The 11,714-nt window shown below is 41.4% G+C and overlaps 1 protein-coding gene across 1 annotated transcript; it reads right to left on the reverse strand.

Moving 5' to 3' along the window:
* Nucleotides 1-4,517: 4,517 nt before the first annotated feature.
* Nucleotides 4,518-7,043, reverse strand: LOC112294633 (uncharacterized). The gene is made up of 2 exons (XM_024545309.3): nucleotides 6,333-7,043; nucleotides 4,518-6,205 (listed from the first exon to the last, which is right to left on the reverse strand). Exons 1-2 carry the CDS (start codon nucleotides 6,519-6,521, stop codon nucleotides 4,886-4,888), a joined length of 1,509 nt encoding a protein of 502 aa, XP_024401077.1. The 5' UTR covers nucleotides 6,522-7,043; the 3' UTR covers nucleotides 4,518-4,885.
* Nucleotides 7,044-11,714: the final 4,671 nt, after the last annotated feature.

An 11,714-nucleotide genomic window follows, 5' to 3' on the forward strand; every position in this document is an offset into this window, starting at 1 on the left:
CAAAATTAGAAACCCACTTATTATTATTAATAGACTATTCTCTAAGAGTAACAACCACACAATCATCACTGTATTTACCTACTATCACATTCTGTATGTACTTTCATTTTCCAATTTGAATAATTTTCTATTATTGCTTGAACTGATATTGCACTGTCCAAATTGAAAGGTAAGATATCTTCAAACCTTCACATTACATTAAAGTTTTTACATTCCATTAAAGTTAATCAAATCAAGGTTATGTGTTTTTCCAAAGCTTTTTGTGTCTTCCACCACAATGAGGTGCTTGGAACATGATACCAAATACATAGAAGGGTAAGTATAATCTAATCTTAATGTAAGAATACATTTACATGAAGAAATTTCACTTTATGAATACAAAATATTTGAGAAAATGTTTTGGTAGATGTTTCAAAGTAAATTATGTGTATATACATACATACATACATACACAATTGAATAAAAGCAAGTTTCTTCTCATTAAGAAATGTCATTTGGATCAATGTACATGACTTTATTCTTCTTTGATATGACAAGTGTTTCTAAAAGTTCTGTTGTTGTTTCAACTTCATTGTGTCTTTCACAATTTTCTACAGTGTTGATTGATTTTTCAGTATTGAATTTGTTGATGATTACTTCACCGTCATCCAAAAAATCATTATAAGTAGAAGAATCTAAGAAGGATAAAGTCTATTCTGATTTGTACTAACTAAAAAATATTTTAAAATATCAATATATATATTTTTAAATGTTTTTTACAACATAATAAAGGTTCATTTAAAAAATCTCAAATGAGTTCAATGTTTAACAATCCTCTCAAGAACATTGACATAATTCTGTTTTGGAAAAATCCAATATATAACCTACTTAAAAGATTAAACTATCAATATATTTTTCATATAAGAACATAGTAAACCAAGTTGTGTCAAATGAACTTTGCTTTTGGAATCATTTTATGGAAGTTAATATTAACACAACAACTGTAATAGATTTGAGTAAAACAAAATTATAATATTAATAATCAACTTTATTATTAACACTATCAGAAGAGTTTTTTAAGACAAAATATAGCCCTAAAATTATTACCAATTAAATGCAAACATTCATTTACAAGTTTCTGTCTTTACACGCTCTTCTACTTCACAAAAATAAAACCCACATTCTTTGGATACAATGGAGGCGACTTGTAAAAAGTTCATTTACTAACTAAACAAGTGAATTTAATAAAATAAAATTTACAACTCACCCATTCAATAATTAAATAATTTGGATTAAAATTAAATTAAATCTTTGTTCATTCAAACATATGTGTGCGTGAGTGAGTGTGCATATGTGTATATATATATATATATATATATATATCAAAATTCTTTGCCATCATCATGTACGTATGTTACATATTATTTTTTGTTAAAAAATTATAAATTTTATAAAAAAAATAATATAGTATACATTATTATTAAAGATATTCTGAAAATGAAATAAATAAGATTGTATGTTTTTCCAAACATATTTATAAAATATATGAAATAAATTATAAGCAAGCAATAGAAAAACATCTAATTTCCTACCCATAAATATGAATAATTCACTTACCCCATTGTTAGATGCAAAACAATTAGTTGCTTTACCAAAAAGCATTGTTGTTCCTTTTTCAAGGAAGGAATAATCAGTGAGATGCAGGTAATATCCTCATTCCTTTCCTTTTTTCTGGGGTTTACTAGGAAATGGTGGATCCACAACACACTATACCCTAAAAAAGGCATGACTCCATAAAGTTACTTTTTCGAAAACGCATGTAAAAAGAGCCCACAATCAACCTCTGCCACTCAGAGTGTGACAAGTCAGCATGGTTCTATGACATGTATCCCAGACTTAGTGTGATTGGACCTCGATAAGTGTGCATGACATGTGTCAATAAATTATTGGGTGGCCCAGGTCAATCCTCAAAATAAAATAAAAAAGGATCTATTCATTCATTTTTGTTCTGTATTATTTTACATGTTTGTACGCATACACGTACACAGAAATAGTTTATTAGACAAGAAATAGATGTCAGGAAAACAACCGAATGGAGTCATCATCTCAAGTCTAGTGGATGTAATTGAGGTATTAATGGCCTTAGAATATCCAAAACAAACAATAGATTTATATGTGTGTGTATATATATATAGCTCAAAATGTGTTGCTTATTTTAATACGGAGGGTCACTGATCTTTAATTCCATGCTCAATTTGATAAATTTATCTATTTATTTATTCATATTTATATTTCCCCATGGCTGGAAACGCATGTAAAAAGACTTTTTTTTTTGTTAATTTAATTTGCCAACATGACCGGAGCATCACCTTTAACAATGCACCTGCCATGTCAGCATGCCACCACAGGCAGGTTAAATTGCATGCGAATTTAACACTTAATTTTTTGTTTTTTTTAATTATTATGCTAATAGGAACATTAGTGAGAGCTACGACTGGGATTTGATCTCACCAGCCTACCAACGATTACATGTATTAACTGGAGTAAATAGTTGTGTTGTGCATGTGGATAAAAATTAACTGGAAACACGTATGACCTAATTTGAGAATACACGTATACGTAATCCGCTACGTCAGCCAACTACCACCCTCCAGTGTTGCTGGATTGGGCTTCCCGTACAGTCGCCACGTCTGCAGATCCCTGGCCCACCGTGAACTCCAGTCCACTATTGCCGTGGATGAGTCATCCCCTGTGTGCAAGGCTGCACATGCTGAGTTGGCAGAGCCCTTTCATTCGCCGAGACTGGTGTGCTCTCATTTTGCCTTCACATTCTCGGAAACCCACAAGCTCTGTTTTGTTGAAGGAATTGTACAATATTCTACCCTCGGCCAGTTTAATGTCCTCGGAATTAATCTCGTGAATTCCTTCTCTTGTGTTTTCTTCTTTCGAGTTTCTCAAAATAGAGTAAGAAAAAAAAAACAAAACGAAACGAAACAAAAATGAACAAAAAACGAGACTTTATCGACCTAGTGGAGTACCGATAGTCCAACCCACTTTCATCCATGACTGCGCAACGGGAACAGTTATTTGACATCTAAGGAGAATCGTAGGAACTATGGTTCTTCTTTTGAGCAAGCACACGTGCATACCCACATTAATCGATCTACGACTCTTCAAAAGCATTAGTTTTTAAAATATACTTCTAATCAACCATGCAGTAAAACCAAACAAAAATATACAAAAAAGAAACTTTAGATTGAAAAATTACTCTATTCTCATTTATAAATAAATGTGTAAATATAGTGAGAGAGAATCAGAAACTACAGTTACACATTTTACTACGTATCACATAGTGACACGTGTCAGTCACACCTAGGGTGGATTCACCATAAGGAGGAAATGAGGTTTGGCCCCAACTGAAGCAGGTGAGTGATGTATCAACAGAAGCTCCCAAAAAGAATTCAACTTCATGTCACACAACTATGGAAGTTGGTGTTTTCATTTTAGCCCTAGGCATCACCAATGCGACCGATCTGAGCTTATTTATTCACTCACCAATAGCCTCTTTGCAATAATAAGCTTGCTGCAGGAGAGGGCAGAAAACGCATCATAATAAGGCCCTGGATACAGTTAAAATAAGGCCCCACTTAGGAGGCATCCACGTGAAAAGCCAGAGGAAAGACTCCAATAGTGTTAGGAATAATGAGCCATGGCATGGATGTAATGATGAGCGCCCACGAGGGAAGCTTTCCTCAGTTTAGACAGACCGAGTCGATAGATTTCTACCGTTTTCTTAATTAGAATTTGTTTCTCTTTAGAGTAGAAGTTAGAGTAGGAGGGGCCATGATGTTGCGGTTTCGGTATGCGTAATTAGAGTGTGGGATTGTAGTGTTGGTCATTTTGGTAACTAAGCGCACGAGTGGGTGAATTCGTAAGGCTGCATCGACTGAACCGTGATGGGAACTTGTGTGGGTGCAGAAGGTGGGGTTATGGTAAATGAGTGTTGATTGTGGTTGTTGGTGCGAAGCGGCTGGGGTTTAAATGGGTGACGGGTGCGCGTATCGACGAGTCAGAAAGATATGAATCAAATCCCTGAGAAGTGCAGCACAAACTGCAACCTGACGAAAGCTCAAAAAAGTGGTAAAAAGGTAATGACTTGGCTGCTTCTGCAATGCAGAATGATAAAGGATGCATCATCGTCGGTAAGTATGGATTTGATCAGAGTGACAGACTCAACTGGATTCCGATGCCCAGAGAAGAACAGAAAAAACCCGAGTATGTTCGACATCACCGAGTACTCGAGTGTGTGAACACTGCAAGTTTTGAATCTGTAGTCCAGTATACTCGGAAGCAAAGTCAATCATGTGTACGAGGATGCATCTGTTTCCCATTCATGCACACCACAGCAAGACAAGAGCTATGCATCGTGGCAAAGAATACATTCCAACACACATGTAATACCAAGGCCTGCGCAACAAACCATCTCAAAAAAACACAACACCTATCAAAACAGTTAAAAACAGAGCGACTGTAGAGGATTGGAATGCAATAACATGGTGATGAAATAGTATGCAATTTCATGTTACAATATATCCAACTATAAAAGATCGGACGATCGTCTCGGGAAAAGAAGAGGGAAGAAAAAGAAAAAGAAAAGGCAAAAAAAGGGCAAAAAAAGCAAAAAAACTATGGCCTCAGAGCTAAGAATCATTTGAAGACTTATTAAGGAGTAGTTTACACTAATCTCTACCGCTATGTACTCCTCCCGACCTCCTTCCGAAAGCATGTGCTCGTCTTCATAATCTAAACCAAACAAGCAGAGCCTCCAGGTCACCTCCCCATCTCTGTTTCTCAATTCAGTCTGTTGCAAGACTTCAACCTTTCTTAACTGCAAAGAATGCAAAGATCACACCACAACCTCTTCCGGACTCCCTATCCTCGCCATCTTCCTCACACCTTCATCGTTGGCACCGTCCCTTTTGCGAAAGCCCCCAGAATTTACAACCACAACATCAGCAGAACCTTGCACTGCAACGGCAGGCACAGGCCGCCATGGCAACGTCCACCCTCCTGGGCACATGTTCCACCCAAACGGCATGGCCGAAACGCCAGACATTCCAGACATACTAGCCATCCCCTGCGGCATCCCAGGCATCCCTGATGCCCATAAACCAGTCCACACATTCCCGGGAGTTGGACACATTCCCGAGGGTGGAGAAGTGGTTCCCGAGGAGGCCGGATGCGGGCTACACATCGCAGGAGTGCCATGAATCGGTCCTGCACCGCTCCAGCCAATGCTGTACCCATAAGGCCACGCACCATTGAAAAATCCAAGCTGGGGATTGCTCTTCGTCCACATCGCTTGCTGTTGCACTTCTTGCTGCTGAGGTTGCACTCTTGAAGTCAAGACATGGCTGGTGGGTGATTCAGATACAAAAGGGCTAGACCCCGGGCTCGAAACATCTTTCCCCTCCGGAGTGTCCGTCCTCGTCCTCTGCCGCAGCTTGGACACTGAATCATTGGAAACATCGGGCCCTGCAGGCTTGAAAGCGGAGGCTGAAGTGAACACCTTATTACTCTCCTTGCCACATGAGGTGACCGTGCTTTGAGCCTCTGAAGCTTGTCTCGAAGCGCAGGAAGCAGCAAGCTGGGGTATGTTCATTGGCGGTACTTTGAGACCGTAAGGGTTGATAGCACAGGGTAGCATCGGCTGTGCCCCTTCATGGTGATCAAGCCGGACAGTAGTGATGCCAGAATTTACACCCTCAGACGCTTCCTGTTTCATCTGACTCGACCCATACTTATTCTTCCGGCGCCCTGCCCCCACTAAGACATTTCGTAGTGTGCCACCAGCAGTCCAGTAACGCTGGCAGCTCTTGCAGAAATGACGGGGTTGATTGATGTTGTAATTGTTGTAATAGCAGAACTTCGTGTCAAGGCTATCGCACCTAGGGCACGGTATCAATTTGTCAGGCTTGCGTACACATTGCTCCTTTTTCTCCTCAACAGTCAAGGGACGCTGCTTCTCTTGTGCTACCGCAGCGGCCGGTGCTTGAATGGATGTCGATACAGTCATTGTTTCTGAAGCGAGCTTCTCAGAGGAGACTTGCGATTCCTGCGGAGCATCCTTGGGAGCCTCGACATTTCGAATTTCATTGCATATGGAACTCCCCATCTCATCCGCTTCCGACTGCGTGGATGCACCGTCCACCTCTTCGCTACCAGCCTACACACCACAACATGAACTCACCACAATCAACAACAACTCCGTGACTGATCTCTCGATCGCTGCGGCTTCAAGTCAAGCACTCCAAAAGGTATCAAGAATATTGATGAAAGACCGAAAACTCTACCTGAGAGGCGCAGGGATGCACGACAGCGGCATCGGCTGATGTTCCGGCTTTCGTGGAGGTCTCCTGCGAATCACTCACCCCGCTGTTCACGGCAATCGTCTTACCAAACAGCTTAATGGCGCTTGTGTCCGCGCTCCCGGCGGAGTTTTCCCTCTCCTCTTTCATCATCCACTTCCTTAACTTCGACATGGCCAAGAAGGTGAACCGAGTGACTCTGCGGCTACGTGCTCAACAACCTCCTCATTCACTGGTCTCACACCCCTGTCCACCTGCAACCTGAATCCTACTTCTACTTCTTTGCGCGCTTCTCCCCCTAGTTTCCTCCACAGTTGCTGCTTCCACTCAAAAACCAACGCGCCTCTCAAACTTCCACGTCAAACTCACGGGGCAAAACCTGCCGCAAGCCTTTTCCTACGACAACTGATGACAAACACCCCGGTGTTCAGTCCAATGAATTTACCAGTAGAACCAGCACAGGAATATAGACACAGAAAGCCAAGCGCGATAACACACATGCGCGCGTAGAGAACTCCGAAAAACGCAACTGAATCCAAATACAACTTCGGTTAAGTGAGCAACGCAGAAAGACAGAGAGAGCGAGAGAGAGAGAGAGCAATCGGAGAAGTGGGAAGAGGGCGAGAGACGGTTTGGTTGGGTGAGGCGAGGTAACGCTTGATGGAAGGGAGGGTATGTGAGGGGCGAATACTAGAAGACGAAGACGGAAGAAGAATGGAAGTGAGGCCTTGCAACCATATGAGGGCAACAGCGCAAGCTCGTGGTAGAGGGGAAAAAGCATAAAGGCACTCTCACTCGCTGCAGCGGAGGTGGGGTCCTCCACGGGTATTAGGACCCACCCCCCCTGTGGGACCACGCTTAAGGGGTATGGAGTTATGAGCGGTCGCCGCGTGGCCCCCTGGTGGAGGGGGAGGACTCCATTTCCCTCCCCATTCAGGGGCTTTTTTATTTCGCGGGCAGAAACCGCAAGGGCAGGGGGGAAAACAATTCTTACGACTATTATGGTAATATGTAAAGCTGAGGTGGAATCGGATTCTGTTCGCTTCAATGACTTTTTGGGACGGTACTTTCATCCGTTTGTTGTGTTTGTTTTTTCCAGTCTTGTCCTCAGCATAGCGATGAGCTTGTTGTTGTTGGCTCCCCCTAACTTCCATTCAGCCCTGGCTGCTACTGCGTTTGGTGATTGGATTGGAATGAGGAAAATTAATAAATAAATAAATAAATAAATAAAATCCAAGTCTCTTCAACTACATGAAGCCCGATAAAACATAGCAGCAGCAGCAGTTTGTTTGGATGAATGAATGGGTATCAATATGAGAATGTTTCATTTGTTTTTGGATGAAAATTGGATGGACACATAGTCTGTACTTATTCAGAGAGTAACAAAACCACCATTCCCACTGGACCAAGTCATTAGAGTTTTAATGCCTTGCCAGCTTGGAACCCCACATCATCTTCCTAACCTCTACCAGACTGTGCTCTATGTCTGCTCCAAAGCCTTATGGAATTATTTCTAAAATGAATGGTAACAATTCTAATAATAATAATAATAATAGTAGTAGTAGTAGAGTGAGTTTAGTTCATGGACATCCCAAGTCACTTTTTGAGGGTATATTTTGTATGTTGTGATGTGTGTGCCCATGCCTCTGTTGAGCTTGTGGCTAAAGGGCAGCTTGGGCCCTTGCTTCAGATGCCAAGCAAATGGGAGGAAGCCCTTTGGAAACTGAAGAGATGTGACATTAGAGACAAGGAAAAAATATATACTTTATGCTGTTTTATTTTTATTGGAAAAAAATGGGTTTTTTTCAAGTGGGTGCCACCCACATTTTTTTGCTCCTTTTTGCATTGCTCTCAACACATACTTTCTGCTTTTTTCACAAAGCACCAGCATGCACAGTCCATTCCTTAACTCCCCCTTTTCCCTCCCCTTTCATTCTTTATTTCTATCTTTTCCTCCCCAAAATGTAAACTTCTAATATCTAGTCCTATGCCCACACCCACACCCCCCCCCTCCCACAAAATTTAAGAAACTAAAAACATATTCCTACAAGCTTTGATGCATCCCCAAAGGATTAATATAATGAGGACATGAGGTAATATTCCAAATTAGATAAAACCATTCAAAGCCATGTAATAGATGTTGTTTCACTTGAATTTATTTTCATGTAGTCATTGGTTTTTCATTTTTTTTTGGGGTGGGGGCAAATGAATGAGAATTCCAAAAGCATGAATTTTTTTGTAGAGAAGAGTCATCATAATAATAGGGATAGGAGATGATCCCAATGGCATTCTCTTGCACTCACACATTCCAAAAGGCTTTTGTGGAAAGGCAGGCCACATGAAAGTATATGGCTGAGCTTGCTTGGGAGCCTTTGGTGGTCTCTCCCATGGTGCCTTTTCCTTTTTGCTCTATTTCCATCACTTTTAACTTGCCTGCCCCAGCACCTTATGCATGCACTCACTTATCACACATCCCCTTCTTAATTCCAGCTTCATTTGATAAGTCACCTCAAAGCCCCATCTCAATGAAGACAAACACCTCTGCAGCACAAACAAAGTGAGAAAAAAGTATCACATCTCAGTTCTTTCTTCACTTCTTTCTTCTCTATGTGCTACTTTATTTAGCTATTATTTTTAGTTTTTAATATATATATTTTTGCACATGTTTAATATATGGATTCCCTCTCTCTCACACTGGCAAAGGGAGGGATGCTACTGGGTGCATGCTAGAGATGGTTAATGCTGAATGGGGATGGGGGGGGAGTTCCCCAAAACTTTTGCCTGACATAAATATTGTTTACAATGTTGGACATCATCCATCTCTCAGGCAGGGGGGGGGGGTGGGGCAGCAGGGCAGAGGAGTGTGGTATACAAAAATTTCAGAAAAACAGTTTGCCTACATGGCATGGGACCTCCTCCACAAGTTATCCAGAGCAGGAAGCACAAAAGGGAATAATGGGTAATAATATTATTATCAAGCCCATGTGAAAAGAGAACATTGTGGATACACACCCATGTGAAAGTTGGCTTTATGGGACTCCTTTACAGTGCAGCACAAGATAGAGACACACACAGCCCTTTTGGACAGCCAACCCTTGCCCTCCAACAGATTTCCCCTCCCTCAGACACCATGATCAGCATGCTGGGCCTCTAAAAAGGTACCCTCCCCATTCAGAAATACATTAGTTAATGGGAAATGAATGCTCTCTCCTTTCACAAAGTCTTCATGAACTGTTTCATGGTTGGGACTTAATTTTGTTGGAAACAATGGGGCAACACTTGTGGGTTTCCGAACAGTAAACAGGTATAAGATAATGATAATACATGGAATGGAATGGGATAAACAAATTTATAATCTGGTGCATGCATACTTCTTTTAATAATGCCCATAATTTTGAACCAGCAAAAGGGCCTTTGACATTTACAGGCCAATTGGGTGTCTGTTCATATGGGTCAAAAAGTTAGACCCAGGGAACATAAGAAGAGGTGGCATGGTGGTGGCCTTTGTGGGGGAGCCTTCATGCTGCTCTGCTCATAGATCTCTTGAACCTGGTGCTGGAGTTTCATAAGATTCCTCGCGTATCATTGATAAAAGGATGGTTGCAAGCTCCGAGAATGCAAAGAAGTCATGTAATCAACAAGTTATACCAGTTGGGGAACTGTCACCAGACCTCAGAATGAATACACCACAGGGTCCAAATGACTTGCCACCAGGTCCCCAAGCATCACTAGAGTACAATCGAGGTTCCTGTGTAGAGGTCTGGAGCCAAGTCCTACCCCATCTCGAGTAAATTCAACGATTGCATAAAAGTGTGGTGGAGCAACTCCTCTGGAGCAATGGAACTAAAGTGATGGCCACAGATAATCATGTGGTTAGCCACACATGTCGCCCAACTTGAACAAATTCTTGTGCCGACTCAGCACGCACCCACCCCTAGCTTTTCAGTCCCGGGATCTTCCCATTTGCCCCATCAGATCCATCACCTTCCGCTTTTCCTAGTCCACTTCAGCACGCTCCCAGAAAAAGCAACTAAAAAGCACCAAGTTGGCAGAGCGCCGTGTAAACGTTATACGACCGGATCGGGCCGACCAATCTGGTTAGCATTCCAGATCCATGATCTTTTCCAATTTGGGGCCACATTATTTGGATGGGTTTCGTGCATGGATGACGTCGAGACTCATTTTTAGCGTTTCATGTTTCGCTGGAATCTTAAACCTGTTTAGGAGGGTAAACTGATTCCATTCTGGACTGCCTTTTTCATTCGGCCCGTGTTAAATCCGGCACTTTATTCGTCCATGAATTCAGGACATATAGTATCCCCGCGGTTTGGTGGACATTGGGTTCACTTAAGTCTGATCTTTAAGCTGCCGTGAAAGATATACACGACTACAGTAATTAACGCCTCGTGGATTCGTGGATCGAGATAAAAAGATTGCGACATCGTCAGTTGGTGGACCACCCCACGCTCACGAATAGATACCTCCTCTATCCCCGTCACCACCTCCTTTCGACGCCTCCTTTTCTTTTCTGCCAGCCTGGGTTACGTGGGGTTATCGCAATTTACTCTTTTGGATTCATGGCGTTGACATGACTCAACCTTTGCGCCACCGGATGAAATGGAAGCATATGTGCATATTCTCACGACGTTGGACGATGCGAGAAATTAAGCTCGAGCATGTGAAACGGTTATCTTGGAGAACTGTCGCTGTGGATTTTTGGTCTTGAAACCTAATTTGTAGATGAGGTTCCCATAGATTTGAAGTGACTGTGGTTAAGGTAATCATACCTCGAGGCATCTTGTAATTGCACTTATGGCACTGACCAAGTTTAAAGCATGAAATTATTATTATTTTTTTCATTATAAAATTATAAATTTTGTTGAATCAAAATTAAGATGGTTGTCTGTTGCTTCATTCTTGCACTCTCAAGAGCTCAGCTGACATGATCTTAATTTGGGATTGAAGTATGAGATAAGGTGAGTTCAATCAGGCGTACATGTATTGTAAGAAACCAGGCAGCTTTACTAAATTTGAAGGTTTGTATCTGGAATCTCACTTCAAGTATCAAGCCTCCTCTTACTCTTTTATTCTTTCTTTCATTCAGCTTGGGAACGGAAGAACAAAAGTATCATGGCACTTTTCATGGGCACAGGAAGCAAGTTAACCCATTTGGGTATCTTCAACTCTCTTACATCACATTAAAGGTGGATGAGAGAAAGAGAGCGAGAGAGAGAGAGAATACCTCTACTTTTTGTGCACAAATGTTCACTTAGAGACAAATTTCTAGATAAAATTAGAGTTGAGGAAACCCATAGCTTAGATCCCAAACTCTCAAAGAGATATAGAGAATGTGCAAAGGGTGAACAA

Source organism: Physcomitrium patens, chromosome 17 (genome assembly GCF_059467195.1).
Source record: "Physcomitrium patens ecotype Gransden chromosome 17, ASM5946719v1, whole genome shotgun sequence".
NCBI lineage: Eukaryota > Viridiplantae > Streptophyta > Bryopsida > Funariales > Funariaceae > Physcomitrium > Physcomitrium patens.